Below are 21,596 nucleotides of genomic sequence, written 5' to 3'. Positions count from 1 at the left end.
ACCCTCTCCGTGCAGTGGGCATGGGGTTTGCAGGTTGCGTAGGAGCTGGTGGGTGCCGCAGCGTGCAGACAGGGCAGGGGAAGGAGAGGATAAAGTGCAGGTACATGTTGGGGACCCCACGTTTTCAGCCCGCTGGCTGCCTAGGTATTAAGTCAATGACGAAATCCTCTGCTGGGCTTGAAGAGAGCCCGTCTGTCCATCCATCTCCTCCTTCCCACCCTCCGGGTTATCGTGCAGACATCACCACCTCTGCCAGGTAACATGAAATACCGGTACGAGCTCCCTCGCAGGAGCTGTTGAAGTTCTGCTGTTGTGAATGTTGAGGTGTTTTGCTGTGAGCCAGGCAACAGCCCCAAGTGGGTGCGGACTGGGGAGGTCTCTCTGAGAGAGAGTCGTACATGGCAGTGTTTCCGCCAGTGAAACTACGGGGGAAACTCATCTAAACACAGCTGAACGGAGAAAACAGTCCATGGTGCTGCCCTCCCCAGGCTTGTTTGCAAAATGTGCTTCGAAACAAAACAAATGCATAGTGAAAACCAGCTCTAAAGCCAATTGTGTTGCTTGATGTAGAACCAAAACGGCCAAAAGGAGCTAGTGATCGTTTGGCTGCTTCAGGTGTTTGCATTTCCCAGTGCGGGATCCCTTTCAGAGTCAGAAGACTGCTGAAAATCAGGTGCGTTTAAGGTAATGGTGCTCAAGTATGCCAGATAACCAGTTTATTCAGTCTTTTCCCCAAGAGGGAGACAAGCAGCTGTTCATGCACAGGAGCTCTTCTGCGAGCTGCCGTGAGAACGTGCAGTATGTGCATGAGTATTTCCAGCGTAGCTACAGCTGTCCTAGTGCAGGAATGACACGCACTGGTCAGTCATCATTCAGGCTCCCGCTTGGCACTTTTAACAAGAAATTTGGTGTTTTTTGAATCTCTGGTATTAAGTCCAGGATATTGACCTGATAGTTGTCCCCCGCATGTAATTGCTGTCAGAGAATATGGTCTGATTTTCTAGGTTATGTGCATGTAACATATACTTTATATCTTAATGTTTCCCTGTTGCGTTGTCAGATACTGGCTTTTGCAAATGAGATGCAGTTTTTCCTTGCTCAGATCCTCCTGGAAGTTCAGCAGGCTGGACAGGAGGACACTTAACCTGCTCCATGTAGCCTCTCCCAGCAGAAACATCGCTGCAGCTATACCGCTGCTGGAAACAAATCTGATCACTTGAAGTGAGTGTTCGGTCTCTGACCCTTAGAGACAAGCCAGGTCTGCGTGGGCCTGGCTGTGCTTTGGTGTCCTTTCCATAGGGCTTGTGGCCATTTACCTGTCATATCTGTAATGTGGTACCCGAGTGTGTAATTAAGTTAGAGAGAAGCCCTGCTGGTTTATCCATTTCCTGCCCTCTCTGTCATGGCAAAATTTACTGGTTGTTCTAAGCCCTTTTCCCATAATATGTTAAATCGAGCCTGGAATAGCAACTTTGCATCCCTGTGCCAATGCATTCAGGTACCTCGATAATAATGACAATGTATATCCTGCTGTTTGACGCACATGCTGCCTTCGGCCCCCTCTGCTCCTCCTCCTGGGTTTTTCTGAATCAGTATTTACTCTGTCCTCTTTATCCCAGTGCTTTGTAATCAGCAGAGTGACCTCCCCGCCGACCGGACGTGCTCAATGCCGCTCCACTGGCTCTCGTTTCCCATTCTGAGCCGTTCCCTGTTCCCTGTTTCCTCCTTCCCCTTAACTCCCTCTAACCTGACGGAGCGCGGCACGCGCGCTTGGGCCTCCGAGGCGCTGCAGCCCGGTGCAGTTTTTAACCTCGTTTTCCCCGATGCGATGAACAATTTCAGTGCAGTCCTGCCGTGGGCTCTCCTGTGCAGGCGGTGCTGAGTGAGGTCCGCCACCTTGTTTCTGGCTTTGTCCACCTCGTTCACCTCTCCAGGTTGGACCATCTCATGATACGAGTTTGTCCTCCTCCCTGAGGTTTGATCTCTGGGTTGGTAGCTTGAGTATCCTCTCTTACGTGGGTTTAGGACGTGGTGCTTGACCTGCTGGACATAACATCTTGCAAACGGTGGCAATCATACAGGGGAGACTGGGTTTCTGATGATGTGTTGAGAGGTGCCTGTGTCTTTTGCTGTGCCATTGCTGTGTGGTCGAAGAACATAGGCCAAAATGGGGGAAAAAGTAACGAACTGCTGCTTTGCAACATATATGAACATGTATTGTGCTTTTATGGGAAGCCACAAAGGTTCAGAGCAAAAGCCGCGCTTGGCACACTCCTCTGCTTGCGAAGGGGTCACGGGGCTTGGACGTTAGTGGTGGCTGGGGACCGGACCTGGTGATTCTTCCTCTTTTCTTGTGCGCTCCTGGGCACCTCTTCAGAGCTCACCTGGGATCAGTAGATTCATAGGCAGCTCCTTGAGATAGCCCAGGGCACTGTTACTGTATTGCCAACTGAAAAATTAGCTCATTTAAAGATTTTAGCTCGAGTTATCTGGGTGCTTAGGTACCAGCCTCGTCTTGGTTTCTATGGGAGTTAGGCATCTGAATCTCAAAGATGATGTGAGCCTTGTATATATATATAAGCTTATATATAGCATCAGGGTTTGGCAGCATTTAATACTAAAAGCCTATTAAAATCTAGAATCTCAGAGTTTAGTAATCTGCTTACATTAGTATATTCCTGTAAAGCTCTTCTGAACAGAACGCCAGCAACATTTGCCCACTGCAAAACCTGCAAGTACGTTAAGTATTACTGTTAGATCCTGCCGTTTCCAAACTGCTCAAGACGAACTTGTATGTTAATCTAAATCATCCGCGGAACTCTTGTTCCCTTTATACCAGTTCCAAATTAATATATTTTTAGCACCTTGCCAGATTCTCTTCTTTGAGGGAGAAGTTTCAGATGTCCCTGTCTTTGCCAGCATGCTGTGGTTTATTTTAATCATACAAATCATAAACAATGAAAGCACAATTGGAAGCAAGAGAGAAAAATGAGATTCTGTAATTGGAACAAAGGAAATTCCATGCCAGCAATAACCCTTTAGCTCATGAAGGCTTTGGTTATTTCTGGCAGTGCAACAAAATGTCTGATACAGTGGAGTCCCCAAAGAGAGACTGTATGACTTTTCAAACACATAAAACAGCTTTGTAGCAAATGTAAGCCTTAATGAAAGGATAGTAGGCAAATGCAGTGGGTTATTGAGTGGCCATAATTGTTTCCAGAGTATTTCAGAAATGAAGATCATGAATCTTCCTATATTATGCCTGCTTGCTTCGTCTCGGGTTTGGCCAAGTTTTCCATAATCTATTTGTCTTGAACTTTATTGAACTGAAGTAAGAATGGAGGGAGTTCAGGCTGTCCTTCTAAGCTGCAAGCTCCCATTATTTTGCTACGAATTTTACAGTATTTGCTGTTTTTTCTTAAAGTCCCATCTCCCAGAGCCAGGTTATTACCTGAGACTTCAGACTGAATAAAAACAAGCAGACGAATGTCTGCAGCCTGTCTACCAGCTGTAGCACACTGTGTGGCGTGGTTGGGAGGAGGCAGCGCACTTCCCTTTGGCAGGGAGCTAATGTAGCAGGATCTCGGAGGGCTCTCACGGTAGTGAGCCCGGGCTGCGGGGAGGCTGATATTTGGAAACCCAGCAGAAAATGGGTCCTTTCTGTTTAGGTCTCCTCCCCTGGAGAGCGTTTTATCCTCCTGGTTGCTTTTGAAGAAATTTGCTCAAGGTTGCTGGTGGTATAAATTGACTGCTGAACTGCAAGCTGTGCAATGACTGCAAGCAGCCGCTGCAAGCAAGCAGCCGAGGGCACCTTGCAAGCGAGGAAGGCACCTGAGAGCCATACGTCCCACCTCCCTCCTGCCATGTACCTGGACGTGCACCTGCATATAGCACATGCCTGCATGTCGGTTGTGGGATGGGGGGATCGTGCACCCCTGAGGAGAGCTGGCAACCGTGGTGGACTTGCACTTGCCCGGCCTACAGCCCCCTTGCTACCCATCTCTGGTCTGGGGGAACGTCTAGGATTGACCGGGTGCCTCTGGAAAGTCATAGCTGTATGGTCTCTCTTTAGAGGGGAAACTAGCAGGGAAGAAATGATCACCTCTTCTCGGATGCTTATGAACTGGAGTGGAGTGTGGGATGGATGGGCTGCAGCCAGATCCTCCAGCCTCCTCGCTCCCTCCTCTCGCGCCGCTGATGTGACACTGACATCGTCATACTGAACCCAAACGGTGGCTGGGCCAGAGAGAGTAAAGTGATGGCATTGCCACTGCGCCCACCTTTACTAGCCCTTGAAAACCACCTGGAGATGAGGCTTGGGCTCCTGCACGGGATGGGGGGGACGTTTTTCTTTCCTGTCTCCCCTCTTTCCCCTCTCTTGGTCCGTATGTAACAGGGATCACGTGTCGCCAGCCCAAATGGCCTGGTCTGTGGCCGGAGGGCAGCTGGCAGCAGCACTGCAAAAGCAGCTCTGGGTTAGCGCAGGTTTGGAGCAGCCGCTGCGACCACAGGGGCGCCAAGAGTTCGCCGGGGTTAGAGAGCATCTGCCTCTTCTGCTTGCTCCTCTTTTTCACCCTTTTACAGTCTTTTGGCCTTAAAAGAGGTGGGATTCAGCCAGTCAAAACCTAGGTTCCCAGTTCAAAGTCTCTCTTTTTCCTTCCAAAGGAAGGTTGTTACCGTCTTTAGTGCTGAGTGACTGTCAAAGGGGAGCTGGGTAGTCCTGTTTAGAAGAAGCCTCTGCAGCCAAAGGGAAAGGGTGAAAAAAGTTGATATTGTTCAAATAAAAGCCTTAATGCTTTACATTTCAAAGGTTTTAATGAATTTCTCCTCCTTGTTTTTGTACCTCTGATGAAAGAAAGGTATGTGCACCTGCCCAGGACTAAGCAGACCAATGACTCTATCTTCAAGACTCCAAACCATCTTTAAATGGTTAGAGGGGTACACCCATGGGGTGCTGGCCTCGTCCCCTCAAAACCGAAAGCAGTGAGCCATGTCTGGAAATGCGGAGTGGCTTTGGGGAGATGCCTCTCTCCCGAGCTTGGTTATTAAGCCCTGTGAAATGAAACCTCTTCCCTCACACTGTAGTCCTGCTTAGTAGCAGCCTGTGTTGTATTTATCCTCCTTCTTGCCCTCAGACAACTGTATGCTGTTTAAATTGTGCAGCTGTACTTGAATAGATACTTTGCAACTGGAAAGCAGGCATAAATTAATCAGTATTTGAATGAAAAAGTTACTTTCCCATTTCTAAAAGGTGTAATTCTTTATGTTTGACTTGCAGGATTGCTTTCTCTAAATCACGTGTCAAGCACTGCAGTAACTCATCTCTAAGCTTAGCATGGCCAAGTAAGACGAACACACGTTTTGCATTTATTGCCATATATTTTAAATTGCCTTTGTCATCTTGTCTTCCTTGCTCTGAAATGAAAACCTGGAAGGAACTGCATTTGGACCTGAATGACCAAATGTTCACAGGAGACATCTGTTGATGGTGGGGAGGAAGGTGGGAAAAATTCTTTAGTTTGAATTTATGCTTTGGCATTTATAGCTGGTAGATGAGAAGGGAGCGCAAAGGGTCTGTAGTTGTGCTGTCCCTGCAGAAGACCTTAGACCAACAGTGTTTTCATCAGGTGGTTGTCTTTAAAGTTGGCTTTAGTGAGGACTGCTTATCAGCACATTTTACAATATGACATTTATCCGTGGAGAATATTATGTCCCCAGCAAAAGCCCACACCCAGGGAGTAAAGGCAAGGAGATGCAGCTGTCTGACATCTTCATACAGCGAGACACATCAAAGAGGAAAGTATTTTGGGGGGTGCTTATGAAGTGGAAGCCAAGCCATGCTCGTGTTGCAACACTGATGCCCCTCCGGTGCAGGGACCTCCCCAGGCCCACGGGGTGGACTTTAACTGCTGCCCTCAGTCCGCGTTGGCTGTTCAGCGCCGGTGCCACTGTGGTAGAGGGAGACATGTGGTGGGTCTCGTGGAACGGCGTGAGAGCCCCGGAGAGGGGCTGCTTGTTGGCATTTGTTGGAAGCAACTAGAGATCTTTTTCTATTTCTATGCTGCGGCCCCAGCCTGCTCCAAGATGTGCAGCTTGCAGAGCTGACTGCCTCACCACATCAAATGATTGGTCTCGTATAATTATATAAATGGTTCATTTTGGGCCTGGTTATGTGCCCTTGTACCTGGCCAGGTGAGAAGCAGCAGGTAGTGGCACTCTGCTTTCCTTACCCTGCGCGGCAACTTTAGGGCAATTTCCCTCCGCAAACACTTTTAGGTTTGCTTCCTTCTTTCGTAGACTTTTTCCATGGGAAGGGGTGAGGTTGTCACTTGACTTCCCCACCTATGGCTCCAGCAGGGTCACCCAGGTCACGTGAGGATCTCTGCCTTCCCCAGCATGATTTCGGTGAGCCTTGGTCTTTGGACATGTTGGTACCTTGGCCTGCTGTAGCTGTGCTGCTCCCTCCTTTGCAATGCCAGGTAGCCTACAGAAAACCTCTCTTGCATTGTTGCATGGATTTCAGAAGGGGTTTTGCTCACTCAAAACCAGCTTATTGATTTTTTTTGTATAAAACTGTTCTAGGAGAGATACAGTATTAATTTGACTTAGGTATGCACTGAACAGGCTCAGTTCTGTTCTTGCTAACACCTGTGGGAGATTTATCCTACTGGTTAAATCCCTTAAACCACAGGAGACTTTTCAGCAACGTACTTTCAAGTTCCATCAGTGTTTTAAATTAAATTCACAGAGTGGCACCAAAAGCGGCAATTTTGTTGGCATCTAAAAGGTCATGCCTTGTACGGATATTTGCATTCGGTCGCCAGATTAATATGTCAGGTTGGCACGGTGGCATTAAGTGCCGGTGTGACAAAGAAGTGGCAGGATTTAATGGTTGCCTCCTTCGGGTGCCCTGTTCCTCCGCGAAGCGCGAAGCGGAGGTGCGTGCCGAGCGGGGCAGCCCCGTGCTGCAGCGTGCTTGCGGCAGCGCTGCGCTCCCACGAGATGGTGCTCGGAGCACAGGGAGTCCCGCGGAGCGCTTCGCCTTGCCGCGCGCCAGCCCTTCGCCTGGGCACCCCTTGTTTCAGTCTCCTACCCACGCCTGGCTCTCTCTGGCCCCAGTTCTATAAATCACTTGATTTTAAGTGTAGAAAAAGTCTCTGATTGCAAGTGTGAGTGCTTTCCTGAACTGGGAGCTATTGCGTCTCGTGTATATCTATACTTTGTACTTTCCAGCATGATGCAACTGTTTAAGAAAAGGTAAAGGGCAACCATGTGTGTTTTGGGAAACGTGGAAGCCCAGCGTGGCTCTGGAGGGGAGCAGGGCTTTGGGTTGCTGTGCCTCAGCCGTGCCGTGCTGCAGGGGAAGCGTTACGCGGTGAAGTGGCCGTGCAGGCACCTGGCCCCGTTGTTTAGGAACTGGTGGGGCCTGGGAGATCCCAGTTCACGTCTCCGCTTTGCAGTGAGACTCCTCCTGGAGCTGGGCGAGCTGTTGAAGTCTGGACACGGGAACGTACATGGGTAGGGGCTTGTCTGTTAGCAGGTCAACAGCGAGTGTGTGATTTTCTGAATGAAATGCAAATCGTTCCCTAGTGTGTTGGCCTCATCTCTCTGCTCCTGCTTCCCACAGAAGTGCTCACGCCTCCCTTCTCCCATCCTTTCTTCTCTGTCATATCCATTTAAGCGATGCATCTTGCAGGTTGGTCAGGTCTCTGCTGTATGGGTAGTGCCAAGTGCGGCAGGACCCGGCTGGGGACTCAGAGCGCCAGTGTCCTTCTAATTCCAGCTCCGAAAAAGCCGCGGAGTGGAAATCAAGCTCAGTGCTGTATTTTAAGTGAGATGAATATTTCAGGTAGGGGGCAGGTTCCTATTGCACCGGTATGAATCTGGAATTGTCCCTGTATCGCCAGGTGTCTGAATCTGAGTGTCTCATTGCTAATTTAGAGTTTAACTTGGGCCAGATCTGTCTGTGTCCCCCAAACCCTCAGTGCGGCCTGCAGCTGTCGTGGCTGAAGTCCCCCGGTCCCTGCCCCCCATGGAAACCTGTGCTTTGGGCATCATTGTGGTCTCTCTGCCGCAGACTCATGCTGCCTAAATTGTGAGCCTTCAGCGGTGGCCCTAGGTGGGCACAGAGGTTTGGGTGAAATTCAGGTGGTCTCGGTACAGGCCATTTCCTCCCAGGGTTTCCCCAGGTCCGTGCAGCTGCATCCCCCCCCAGCAGCCGGGGCCGGCTCCCTCCTCCTCTCCCTCTGAGCATCCTCCCCGAGCTGGCCCTGCTGAGCCTTCCCATCTCCCTCCCCTCCTTCAAATCCCCGCTGAAGTCCTGCTTCCTCCACCAAGCCGATGTGAAATGGGCGGACTGTCATCGCCCCGGCGGGCCTGGCCGGCTCAGGGATGAAGGATTAGCGTGCCGGGAAGGGGAGAGCGGGCCAACGGGGAGGGAAGGCAGGGGCGGGCGCTGGGAGCTGGATGAGGATGCGGCACGAAGGAGATGGATTGCGGAAAGCAGCCTTCATCACGTTTACCCACGGCACAGGAAAAACAGGCGTACAGCACGGCACAGCAGGCTGATGCTTAGCGTTATCTCGGCCGCCCGGCTTTCGGAGGCCGTCCCAGGCTCCGGCAGCATCTCCTCGGGCTGTGAGCTCTTGGAGATGCGGGCTCGTGTTTTGCGTTCGTGCGGGGCCGTAATTGGGGTGGTGCATTGCTGCGGTGGATCGAAACCATCCCCGTCTCGAGAAGGCACCAGTGCTCTCCGTGCCACTGCCGTGGCCGTGAGCAATAAGCGGTAACAGCCGCTCGGGCTGCTCCTGAAGCAGGAGCGAGGTTGAGGTTGGTGCCAGACACGCTCGTCTCGCGTCCCGAACGTCCCGAGCTGCCGCGCCGGCGCTGAGCGCAGCGAGGGAGGCGTCCCGCCTGCCTTCCGGCGGCCCCTCGTCGCCTCGTGTTTATCGCGCTGATAAACTTTGCTGTTCCATACCTTCTGCAGCAGCGAATTTATGTGTCTTCCCTAATTGCCGACGAAAAAAGGGAGGGCGGGTTTGGCGGCCCTCCTCTTCGGAGCCGCGCTGGAGGCTGGCTGCTCAGCAAGAGTCCCCTGTAGGGAACTGGATCTTGATCTCTCAGCCAGCTCCTAATCTGCTTAACGCGTGCTTTCCTGACTCGCACGGTACTCCTGTAAATCAGGATAAAGTGCGGTGCTGAGCCCAGCGAGGGACGTTCTCTCTAAGCAGTTACTTTGATCCCCAAAGCTGCATCTCATCAAAGACTGAAATCAAGTTTGTTTGACAACACCTATTTTCCATTAGCGATGTTGACAGCATTAATTATATTCTCATGCTTTAATTCTTTATTATTGAAATCACACATCAGTGATAGTCATTATTTTGCAAGGGGTTGATGTTATGCTAATCAGCTTGTAGTTAACTGGGTCATCCCACTCATTTTTTTTTGGCTGTGGGCACAGCACTACCACTCTCTTACTGGAGTCTCTGTGGTCTGCCAAGATTTATTTTAAACAAACGTGAGTGAGCCAGAATTTCTCAGCCAGCTTTTTTAGGACTCTTGGGTGCAAGTTATGTGAAAATATTTATCCCTGTTGTATATTGTTTAACGTCTTCCTTGGTTACTAATGGACTGGAAAGGACTTCGCTGTCCTCATGTGATACAAGTACATCATCTTGCTTCTTTGCAAAAGCAGAATATTTATGGGAATCTTCTGCCTTTTCTGTATTGTTATTAACTGTTTTACTCTCTCCATTTTGGAAGGGGCTGCTGCTTATCTTGGGATTTCTTTAGTTCCTGCTGAACTTAAAAGATCTCCTCCATATTACTCCGTCACATCACGGTCTCCTCTGCTCTCACTCCCACAGGTACGGTCCCCAACTCACGAGGAACGGAGCAAAAGCTCAGCCTGGCACCCACGAGGTGAAGATGAAAGGTCCCGAGCCAGTCGTCAGTCAGATTATTGACAAGCTGAAACACATCAACCAGGTTCGTTGCAGGCGTGCCAGCGGGGACGGCTCCAGAGGGGGTGGTTTCCGCATCCGTCTGGCTTCCCCCACGCTTTCCTAGGGCTCAGCCAGACAACCCGGGCAGCTCTGTCCTCGGCGGAGGCGGTGCAGTGCCGACGCAGCCCCAGCCCGGCCGCGCCGCCAGACTTCCCGGGCACGCGCGGCGTGTCCTGGCTCACCGTGCGCGAGCTCCGCGCAAATGCATGCGGCAAGCGGTGCCTCCCCGGGAAAGCCAGACCTGGGGGGCAGGCGTGGAGCAGCCGTCCTGAGCGCGGCTGTGCCCCGGGCATGTCCATGCATCCCTGCGGCGCAAGGGCAGGGAGCTCTGCTGCCGGGGCAGGACCGCTATGGACAGCAGTGGCGCTCCGGGCACGGGTGGACGTGGCACGTGCCTGACGTCAGCTCTGGGCAAAGGATTCTCTTTGGCATTGCCTGGCCACTGCGGGGACAAGTTGGTGTTGAACGGGGAAGTGGCAGAGCTGAGTGAGACCCTCTCCACAGGGAAAGAGAGCTCCCTTCCCATGCTCTCATCCGTGCAGGTACAAGCTCGATCTTGTCTCTACCCATCAGGCCAGATTAGGTCTGTGAACAAGCACCACAGCTGCCAAGGGATTAGGTGGCACCTTTGCACAGCGTTCAGCTTGCGATGGATGCGAGACTGGCGGAAGAAACTGCCTTTCGCACGGTGCAGCTGCCGCGGGGAGTCTGCTGCTGCTGCAGGGCCCCAGCGCTGAGGTCCTGCAGCTGGATTTGGGGAAGGACTGTGTGCTCGGGTGAGCAACGAAACGTTGACATTGGGGCGGCAATTAGAACAGTAATAGCAAATCGCTAACTCGAGAGCATTCACTGAGCCCTGCGGGGACCAGGCAGAAGCGTTTCTTGCATTGCTCAGTTTGCTCCGTGTGCCGTGGGGGTTTTAGGAGACTGAGGTCGCGGGACGCGGAGCAGGCGTCCTGCAGCGTACGGGGCCCTCGCTCAGGCTGAGGTCCTGCTTGGGGGTGTTTCGGGCAAGCGTTGAACTTCCCAGAGCTGTTGCCTGGTGTCAGCCCGTGCCTTCTCCCGGCCAGCCGGCTCGGGTCCAGCTCTGGGCTCTGCTTTCATGCCTGTGTCACTCAGTAACTCCAAGAAGGGTTGTTTTTCAGTAGCTTGATAGCTTGGACCTCTGCACTTTCTGGGAACGCAGTGTTGGGACCTCGCGGAGACAAATACTCCAGCAGTAAGGCGGTCTTCAAATACGGCCAAGCCACCCGGTCTCTCCCAAGGGAGCTTTTACTGCTCGGGAGCTCGTTCAGAAATGCTCCAAAGGGAGGTTTTTGGCAGCGGTGGGTTGCTGAGCTTAAACCAGAGCTGCCCTTCCCGGCCTGGTGGGCTGCTGGGGCCGATCCGCCTGAAGTTGCTGGCTTAGCGACTTTTCTGCTAACCTCTGCTATCCTGCTCCTGGGCCTGTTTTCATAGCCGTTCCCGGTTTAACCCCCGCGCCCTCGGACGCAGGCATGCCTCATTAGCTGCCGTCTGGGAGTCTGCGCTGCGGGACGCGGGCTGCCGGGTCCCCAGCGAGCGCCCCGCTGCACGGGAGCACGCTCGGCCCGCCTCGCCGTCACTCATACCTTCCGTCGCAGAGCGATGCCATCTGCCAACAGCCCGTAATTATTAAAAGGGGGAAAACAAAAAAAAAAAAAGAAAAATAGCATAATCAGCTCCCTATTAAGTGGGGTAGAGGGCAGGCTTCAACCTGCAGGTGATAATGATATTTTGCCGTTCGCAGTGAGAACGTCGCACGGAACAAAACGTGGTTATTAGTGTACTTGAAACTGCTGACACAAAGTGGTTGTGAAATGCTGGCTGCCAGATTGGGTCAAGTTAGGTCTTTGCTGAACCGTTCAGGCTGCCGAGGAGCTGAGACTCGTGGAACGAGAGACCCTGGGTAAACACAGCTCGGCTGAACCCAGCTGCTGAGAGCGGCCGACCGCCTTTGTCAGGCTCTGGTCTGAGAAAAATAGGGGTCAGTGGGTGAATATTGTGAGCTGGCTCGTGATGCCGTACACCGCTTTCCCTTGCTCTTTTGCAATATCCGACTGGAAAGTTGTAGCGATGTTGTGGGGGACGGATGAGTTGTTTTGCATTTAATGGCATAAATACAAGACTCTGAAAAATTAAACCCTCTTATAAAGTTGCATTTGAGACAGGCGGGAACTGAGAATAAAATCAGGAGGAACTGGAAAGTGGTTTCTGAAAATTAGGTATGGACCTAGCTATTAATGCTGAGGATTGATAGTCTAAGGTAAGTGGCTCATGTCCTTGTAAAATAACTGCAGAGAGTAGTTACATTTGTGATTTTGGATGTCTGAGCTCACCTTTGCATTAGTTACTTGGCCTGCTGAAGTTTGGGGACCTCCGTCACATCTGGAATGCATCTCGAATGCTGAAGAGCAGGAAATGCGGAAGGAGCAACTCTGGATGAGTTACAGTTGTGTTTTTCAGGTGTTGGCTGCAGATCTGGGAAGCGGTGTGGACTCCCATGCTGCGCAGGGGTGGAAAACAACTTATCTGCCAAGCTCAACCGAACAGCGTCTTTTAAGGGTTTTCAAATGTCGAATATCTTTTGGAAAAAAGAGCATCTTTTTGAGTGTTTGTCGTGCTCAGAGCTCTGAACTGGATTCCCCACATGATGAGTAGTATATTATGGATCTAGCAATATCTAATGAATTCTTCCTAGTCTGTGGTTGTGTTGGAGGAGTTGTAGCTAAGATTTCATGGATGTGGGTAGAGTCGGGAACCGTTCTATTCAGTGCAATTTTTGTTAGAGTTCCACACCATTTTCTTTTACTTGTGGATTTTGTTAATGTTTGTAATTTGCTGACGACTTGGTTTCCATTTATTTCAGGCTGCTCACGCTGCTGAAAAATGTGTGTTCTTTCAGCTCCAACTTCTGGAGCTTGCTTGAGCTTGGTGAACGTGTTGTGTGAGGGAATCATGCTCACTGATTATTTCATGTCTTCTCAAACTGAATCTGGAGAAGCATACGTGAATGTGAGAAATTCTCTTCTGCCTTTCGCAGTGTGAAATGAGAACGTCGTTTGTGTATTACAGTGCAATCTGCAGAGACTCGAAGGAGTAGAGAAAACTTGAACCGGAGAAAAGGGGAAGTAAAAAAAAACATTGCTAGATTTTATCAATTTTTGTGTAAGCGCCTTTTATCCAGCTAAAATAACTGAATAAACCACGGCTGTCTGAGGAATGTGTTGTCTCAGGTCAGTCCTCTCTGGATGAGTCACACGCGGTGGTGCCTGCTCATCACAGCAAAACTCCAGGCCGTTTTGTTGCATTTGAAAGTATGACCGTGGGTGGTGCTATTTTTTGTGCGTCAGTGGGCGAGCTGGTTTGTTATTGCCATATTGGAACTGATTTTTTTTTTTTTCGGTTCTGTTAGATGTCTACCAAGTTGTGATTTGAATTATTTTTGCTCTGTGCCCAGAGGCACGAATGGCCCATCCATAAATATTAGCGCTGTTATCTCAGCTGGGAGGCCAAGGGTCACCTTCAGGAAAATGAGCTTGAATTGGTCTGTAACTTGTATTTCCCAGGGTGGACAGGGTCTGTTTATAGCTTGGAGGGTTTCCACTCATCCTGTAGGTGAAACTATAATGCAATTGAAAGGTTGTTCAATGTCAACATGAGGCCTCACCAAGTTCCTGGTGACTGGGTGACTTCCCTAGTCAAAAAGCAAAGCGCAAGGTGAATTTTTTCCTCCAGTCAGTCAGGTTTCCTCTGCCGCGAGGGTATTTAGACAGCTGATGGATGGGGACGAGGTTCCAGTTTTAGCACACAAGTGTGGAGCTGGGCGCCTTGTATTTAACTGCAAAACCACCTGATGAGCCGGGGCAGTTGCCGTCCCTGATCTGTAGGTGTGCAGTTGAAGTGCAGGAGTGACTTGGCCACATAGAAAATCTGTGGCAGAAAAAGATCTCCCAAAGTTTAAGCTAGCACCCGGTTCACGTCCCTTTTTATGCATAGAGAAACCCCCTGCTGTTCATCGTAGGACTGTCTCTAGGAAGAACAACACAGTTCTGGGAAGGAAGAAAAAAACCCCGTAAGAATAAAATCCATCAAAGGAAAATGAAGTGGGGGAGATGTCTTCACAAGATTGAAAGGCCTGGAAACGTACAGTAAATTTCCAGACACTGGAGCTCAGGGCTCATTTAGAATATTTCAGATATACTAGAGTTTGACAGTTCTTTGGTTTCCACATCAAACAATCTGTAATTTATTGCTCTGTATAGGGACTGTGTTTTTATCATATTGCATATTCTCTAGCCAGAAATCTAACTACCATATAAGCTCTTGAAAGAAAACCCTTGGGGATTGGAATCCAGGCAATATGTTTTCACAAGCCCTGAGAAACTAACTTTGATTTATTTCCTTGGAAATAGGGGGAATGTACAATTTCTTGGAGCATTATGGCTGTTGTGCAGAGCAGGATCTCACCGCCTTTCTGTTTTTAGTGTAAAATCCCAATCCTGCAGCGAGGGCCGTGCGAAAGAGCCTGATGCTGCTCTTTGCGGGGATTACAGGAGGATCCAAAACCAAATTTTGAAGTTTAGGAGGAGGTAAAGCATTCTGGATAGATGGGAAAAAAAGTAGGCAAAGAGGGGTGAACGCATGAAGGGGGAATATACTCGGAGTTTGCAAAAACTCGTGCGCCGCGCGTTTCAGTAGCTCTGCTTGGGGCTGGTCGGATCAACCCGCGTATCCGATACTAGTTTGTAGGATTATAGGATATTTTGTTTGTCGGTTTAACGGCCTGCTCCTCTGCGGCCTTCGCAGCGGAGGTCACGCAGGAGTGAATTCGGAAAGAGGCCAGAAGGCCACAGCTTGAGTGAACCGAACATAAACAGAGCGGGCGGGTGCCCTCGGGCCCGAGGGTCTTCCAGCCCCAGGCGCAAAACACCGAGCGCGGCGGGGACCTCCGAAGGGGCCGAGCCCCGCGCGGGGCCGGCCGGCGGAGATGCTTCCCGGGATGCTGCCCCGGCGGTCTGGGGCCGGGAGTCGCTCCTGGCTAGTTTTTCACTTTTACATGGACTACGTTAACGCTGCGGTAACTGAAGTGCGGTATACGCGTAATATAATTTATCAAGTCCTCAAAAGGAATGATTAATAAACAGAAAAATTACTTGGACGCGCCTTTTGTTCGACATTATTAAACAGTTTGTAACAATTAAACTATTAAAACCACATGTCGTCAAACGCAGCCAGACGTTGCAATTATTTCTTGCTAAGGCTATTAAATAAAATGACAGAAGATTTTTATTTTAATGATAAATGCGTTTTGGAATACATCGGCTAATTCCTCTTTTTACTGCCCAAAATAATCTGTAGCTCCACCAAGTCTGGGGCTGGTATTTAAAGGCTGGCTGCGTTGTCCTTTTGTGCCTCCGAAGCTGTGCCATGGTTCCCGTTAACGTGCCCTTGCAGCCTCCAGCTCCGTATGGAAGTGGGAATCATGGGATTCTGTCAGGCCTGTTAAATCGGGGCATGTGTGATGCTCGGTAATCAGAACATAATTAAGTGTGAACATACCTTGTTTTGTTTTATTTTTTAATCCAAAAGCATTCTTCCCCCTGTTCTCATTTGCAGCAAGAGCTGAAGGTTGCGTGTGCCGGCTATTGTACGTGAGGGCTGCGTCTACCGATGTCCCGGCTTTCCCAGGTTTATTGTGGGAACGCTGCATCTGTAGGTCGTACCACATGGGTTTTCTTTCTTTCTTTCTTTTTTTTTTTTTAATAACGGGAATGCAGAGCTGTTATTTTCAAGACAAGGTTGACTCTTTCCTTGCGTGCTTTCATCTGTCTTCCGGCAGTGAGTTTCAGGAACCCACAGGAGAGGGCTGGGAAAGGAGCATTCCCAGGTGAAGCTGTAGATCTCAGTTATCCGTAGGAAAAAAGACAGTCTCACCTGTATTTCCTTGTTTTGCTGATCACTTTCTTTTCCAAGGATCGCACTATTCATTGGTGACATTTCACCTCTCACCTAGTATCCAAATAGGCATTTAGCTCAGTTGTGACTCTGGGAGCGGTAAAGCTTTCCGGGGCAGTGGATCTTGCTGCTCAATTTTCCCAGCAAAAGCAGGAAGCTGAGGTAGCTCGACTTGGACTGGTTGGAGTTTTGGACGTTTTCCACACCAGTGTGTGTTCGGCGTTCATGGCATTCAGGTAGCATAAAGAGCATTTTATTGCTCTTCCCCTGAAACTTCCCGGCCCTGTGGAAGTGGGGAGCAGCAGGGCAGGGTGGGAGAAACGGGAGCCACCTCTGCCCTGCGGTGTTAGCCCCGGTGCCCGTCCCCGCGAGCGCGGAGGCAGGTGCGGTCAGGTGTGTCCTGCAGGGAGCGGGCTCCAAACAATGCCCTGGAAATCATCTGGAAAAAAATCCCTTTAAAAAGGATTAATTTTTTCTCTTGTGACCAAAACATGCAGCTGATGCACAGCAGCGCTTGAAAACAAACACCAGATATCCTGTACCAGAACTGGAGTTTATCCTGTTGTGGAGGAAACAAACCTGGGATCCTTGTGCAGCAAAACACATCAGCAAGGGATCTGCTGACACCAAATTGAGAGTTAATTATGGTTATTCTGGGCCTCCTTAATTGTATCGAGTATCACCTTGTGCTCTGATTCAGCCCAGTAATTTAATCAGTAGAAAATGTAGGTGATAGCTGTCCTCCCTGATCATCCCTGGGTGTCTTGTGAATGCAGCACAAGGAAGCAGCTGGTTTTGGTACTGCCCCAGGGCTTGCTGAAGATGGGTTTTGCTCTGTTTCAGTAGAAGTGACTGCGTTTTTCCCTTTGTTTTTGCTGTCGGTTACAATTTGTATCTGCTGAGAGGTGTCTGGGGGGAAAATTCTCAGCCTGAAGTTGTGAAAAACTTTCCCTAGCTTGTTTTCTTTGAAACCTAAATCCAATAACAAAGCATGCAGCCATCTCTAGAGTTCATGGAGTGTTTGGTAGGTTTCTCATTTATATATTTTTCTCCAAATTTTGACTTATTGTCAAAGTCTTTAAAGCATGCTGCAGAATGAGATGGGACTGGGATTCTGGGAGCTAATCTCATCTTCCAGAGCGAGCCTGGGAGGTAACCTATGGTCTTTTTGGCTGGAGAACAAATCTGATTGCTTATGTCCTTTAGAAAAGGAATCAGTAACAATAATGTTACTTTTGATTCCAACTTGATGGCATGCAATCATTAGCAATGATGCCTTCAGGGGAAAGGAGGAAAAAGCAATGATGTCAGATCCGCTCCAGGCAGGTTGGGCTAATCCCATCGGCAGAGCTCCCAAACGCTGGCTCTCCTTCCCGCTGGATTTTGCTTTGTGTGTTTGTTTTTTTTCTCAGAGGAACAAGCTTATCAGCAGAACACTTCTAAATGGACAGGATGGGATAGTCAAAAGCAAGGAGCGTCCTTCTGCACCGCCAGCCCTACGTGCAGGCTTTTGTGGCTTGTGCAAATACCCCAAGTTGTGCCGCTCAAGAGGGGCCCGCTCCATCCCATCTACACCCTGGCACCAAGGATGAGTGAGCTGGAAATTTTGCCAGTGCAGTTCTTCTATTTCACCAACTAATGCTCTCTTCAGCGAGGAGTGGAACAAGGTGTGTTCATGACTCTTTCCCCAGAGAAGCCGATATGCACCTTTCTGGCAGGCAGCCGTGCAGCCTCCCTCGGCACCAGCCAGGGATGTCCAAGAGATGAGTCTTTTCAGGTCCTGTCAGCTCAGACAGGCTGCTGTGGATTTACGTGTTATTAGTGTTGGAGGAATTATTTGTGTGTTATTGTGGTGCTGGAGGAATCAGCACTTCTTGATTTGGTATCCCTTTGACGTAGGGGCTGCCAGTCATCGCTAGGGCACTGTAACGCGCCTTTCTTGCAACAAATGCCATGAACGCTTTTCCTGGTCTGAAGTGGAAGAGGTGTCAGCTCTACACCCCATGCAGAAATCCTGCTTTAAAAGGGGGCGGTCCCTTTTTTAAAGCGCTGTCCCGGCTCATTGAGAAGCCGAGGCTGCTGCTGGGACCCTCTCCAAACGCACTTGCCCACCTCCAGGTCAGCAGCAGCCAACGCAAAGCGCTGCAGCCGCTTTCGTCCGCTTTCATCCAAGCTGTGCTGCTGTCAGAGAGCGAATGAAGTTTTGTACGTTTTGGGTAATGAATAATTTGTAATCTTGTTCCTTTTGTTACACCTGCTGATGAAGCAGATGTTTATAATTAGGCAGGTCTTTGAGATGGCAGACAGTTTCCCTAGTCAGTAAGGCTGCTTGAACCTGTGTGTGTTGGTGCGTGTGTGAATAACCATCGCAGCATGGGAGGACTTTGTCAGTTAATGTCATTGCTTGTTAAACTCCTTAGCTTGGTTTTGACATGTAACTAACTGCAAAGGCCGTGATATATCCTAGTGCTCTTGCTAGTGCAGTGTGTGCCACAAGAGATGGCTTTTGCATCACATAAAATGTTGAGACCAAACAGGGAAGTTCAAATTGCAATAATATTTATTGTGTATGGCCTTGCTTGACTATTTTGCTAAGGGACAATATTTAAAAGAAAAAAAAAGTGTGTTTGGCTGGTTTTTGAGGACATGTGTAAGAAGAAGCTGTCCTGTGAAACACTGTGGGAGGAACTAGGAGACAGCTGGCCTGGGATGCGTGTCCGAGCAACCACGATACATCGTGATGGGCAGGAATTCATTTTTTATTCTTGGCAGGGCCACTCAAATACCTTCCACCTACGAATGGGGAAGGAGTTTGCTGACCTTTTCCTGCAGCACATAAGCTCCTAAGTGCTGGGGGTGAGCCTTGTGTAAGTGCCTTTCAGGGCTTCCTCTGGGAGTGTTGGGTCTCACTGGGGGAGGCTGTAAAGTCACTAGCTTTGAGCCTAATTTAAACACAGAGCTGCTCAGCTGGTGGCTGTGTATCTGCATGGGAGAATCGCCCTGCCCAGGGCTCCTTCTGCTCCTTGCCGTCAGCTCACCTCTGCAGGGCTGTGTCCTGAAGGGTCTCCTTTTTGGTGGATGCGTTCAGTATTGGTGATGAATTGCACCCCGGTTTATCAGCAGTGCTGATGCTGGAGCTTGGATTTTTCATCTCACCTGTGGGCCCATCCCAGGAGCCAGGTGCCAACGTTGACACCTGAGAAGCTGTGTCCATGGTGTTAGATGTTGGTGTTGAGTTTTGGCAGGCAGCAGCTGTGCTCTGAAGGCAGAGGAGAGCTGTGACCCAGCCCAGCCATCAGCTGTTAATTAGGGACCATGGAGGCTGGAGAGACCCTGTTTCTAGGATTACTTCTGGTCTGGCTCGTCTCAGACGAATGCATGTGTAATGTGAAGTGCATAAATACTTGTGGCAGCAGGGCTGTGAGCAGTAAGCTCTTACCACTACCTCTGGGTGCTCCTCTCTCTGGTCAGACCTCCCTGGGAACAGCAGGAGGATCAAAAGGTTTTTTCTCTCAGTGTCTAAAGGCCTTCCAGCCCTTTAGGGAGTGAGAGGAGTGAGATGTCTGTCAGTCACACTGGTGCACATTCCCAAGCCTAGGCCCCCGGGGAGGTTTGCAGCCCAAAATGTAGGCTCAGTTGGGTCCCCGGTGTATGTGCCAGGGTGAGGATGCCCTAGCTTGCTGTGAGATGGGTGGTCATGCTGCAGGGTTAGGCATGAAAGTTCATGGCCTGCCCGTCAGCCCAGGTGACATCTCTGCTGCTTGGCGGTATTCATGTGCCAGTGTGGTTGCAGTCCTCAAGAGATCGATGGGCTGCTCAACAGAGGAGTGTGTCTAGAGCTCAGCTCAGCAAAACCTGTCCCTGGTGCGAATGGCCAGCAGGTCCCTGGAGAGGGCAGGTAGGCAGCAATCTCCTCCTTAGCTGTTATAACAGGTTTGGGGTTTGACTGGCATTGAGTCCTTCCTTCCTGCCTGATCTAAATCACCTTTGAGGTGGCAGCTGGAGAGAAAGGGACAGGTATTCTGGCAAAAACCTTGGTGCAAGACCAGGTTGTGCACAAAAATGCACTATTTGAGAACTCCCTGTCTGCTGCGAGCTTTAGGGGAAAAAGGAAGCCGCTGGGACGGAGGTTTGCTTCTCCTTGGCTTGCAGTGTGGCAGAAGGAGAAGAGGGGAAACATCCTTCTGGAGCAGCTTTTTGCTTGATATTTCCTACGTGGTGCCAAGGAACCTGAGCCAACAGGAAATCTCCCAGCTGCTCCAATTTGGGCTCGGGGTGAACCAGCTGTGAAAAGGCAGCAGGGACCTGCTCTCTGCTTCAGGCCCTGCTTTTGGCATGCTGCTTCCCCCTCTATAGAAAAGTGGGGCCTCTTTACCAGACGGTCGGCAGTTGATTGCTTCACTTCCTACCAGAGCTGTCGTCTTCTGTGTGCACCTACTTTGTTGCTGCTTGTTGTCTCATGTTTTGTAGTCTGGTGACGTGCTCTCTGGGCCTTTCTGTGCTGTGTTTGGACAGCATAACCAGCTTCTGCTCCAACATAACGAAGCAAAATATGGAAAATATAGCTAATAGCAGTGATAGGTCCTGGCCCACGTAAGCTCCCACGCCCCTCCTTATCTGAGTTGCCAACCCCCTGAGGGGTGGCTGCTTGGCAGGTGGAGAAATTGGTCCAGGTTCCCCTTCATGGAGTGATGCAGAGCGGGTGGAAAGGAGAGTGCAAGGCAGCTGGGCTTGCTGGAGAGGAGACTGAGAAACTTTGTGGGGAGAAAGAGGAGGGGTATGGAGAGAGGGATACAAATCCTGTGGGAAGGAGTCAAGGCTGACCGTGCTTGTTGGTAGCAAGGTGTCCTTCCTCTATGTGTGCTCCATACAACTCTGTGTTGCCATCTATGTCTGTGTCAACCCAGTCTGTGTTGTCATCCACCACTGCCCTTGGCCAGTCCTGTCTGCCACCTGCCTCCTCCAGCAGATGAGCAATCCCTCGTCAGGACTAAGTGGGTACCGGCCTGGTGAAGATAGCTCTCTTGGTGGCTCTCTTTCCTTCTTTCATTCTTCTAGGCAGTCTGAAAGCATGTCATATTGGTCTTGAAATATCACCTCTTTTCCCTCTGCAGATCTAAAAGTCCACAGGATGAATGTGGTATTCTCCTATTTATCAAGATACAGGGGTAAGTGCAAATGGTTTCCTGGACTGTGCGTCAGATGTCTTCAGGAAGCCTGTAATATAGCAGGAGGTGCTCTGGCAGGAATAGCATCAAATCTGGAGCAGTTGTGGGCACTGTGGCAGAGACCGAAACTGTGGAAGTGATGCCGGTCAGCCCAGGCCAAGTGAAAAGGAGTCTGAAAGATGTTTGCAGTAAATAGCTGCATTTCTACTTTAGTTATAGAGAAAAGAGAAGTGGTAGATCATAGGAGACCATCTGATCCTGAGGAGAAAAGGTCCAGACTCCAATAAGGTGCTAAATATGCTGCCTGATCCAACTGTGAAGTTAATGATGGATTTTTGGAGTTTGACATGTTTAATGGAGATGGACAGAGCGTAAGAAGGGACAGCGAAGTACCAGGGATGGCTTGCTCTCAGAAATATAAAGGAGGAGAAAGAACATTGTAAAA

The 21,596-nt window shown here is 50.0% G+C and overlaps 1 protein-coding gene across 2 annotated transcripts in view; it reads left to right on the top strand.

Annotated features, from left to right (window-relative positions):
• The window catches only part of GPC3 (glypican 3), a 139,884-nt gene that overhangs the window by 84,709 nt on the left and 33,579 nt on the right, over positions 1 to 21,596 (top strand). For both annotated transcript variants that reach the window (XR_010885524.1, XM_067304119.1), the window contains exon 6: positions 9,870 to 9,990. Coding sequence is in view for 1 of the 2 variants with exons in the window: in XM_067304119.1 (XP_067160220.1) it covers positions 9,870 to 9,990 (121 nt within the window). In the remaining variant the exon portion in view is untranslated. The remainder of the gene's footprint in view (positions 1 to 9,869; positions 9,991 to 21,596) is intronic.

The sequence above is a fragment of the Apteryx mantelli genome, chromosome 13 (genome assembly GCF_036417845.1).
Source record: "Apteryx mantelli isolate bAptMan1 chromosome 13, bAptMan1.hap1, whole genome shotgun sequence".
Taxonomy (NCBI): Eukaryota; Metazoa; Chordata; class Aves; order Apterygiformes; family Apterygidae; genus Apteryx; species Apteryx mantelli.
The sequence above is the reverse complement of the archived record's forward strand: the minus strand, read 5'-3'. Positions and strand labels throughout refer to the sequence as shown.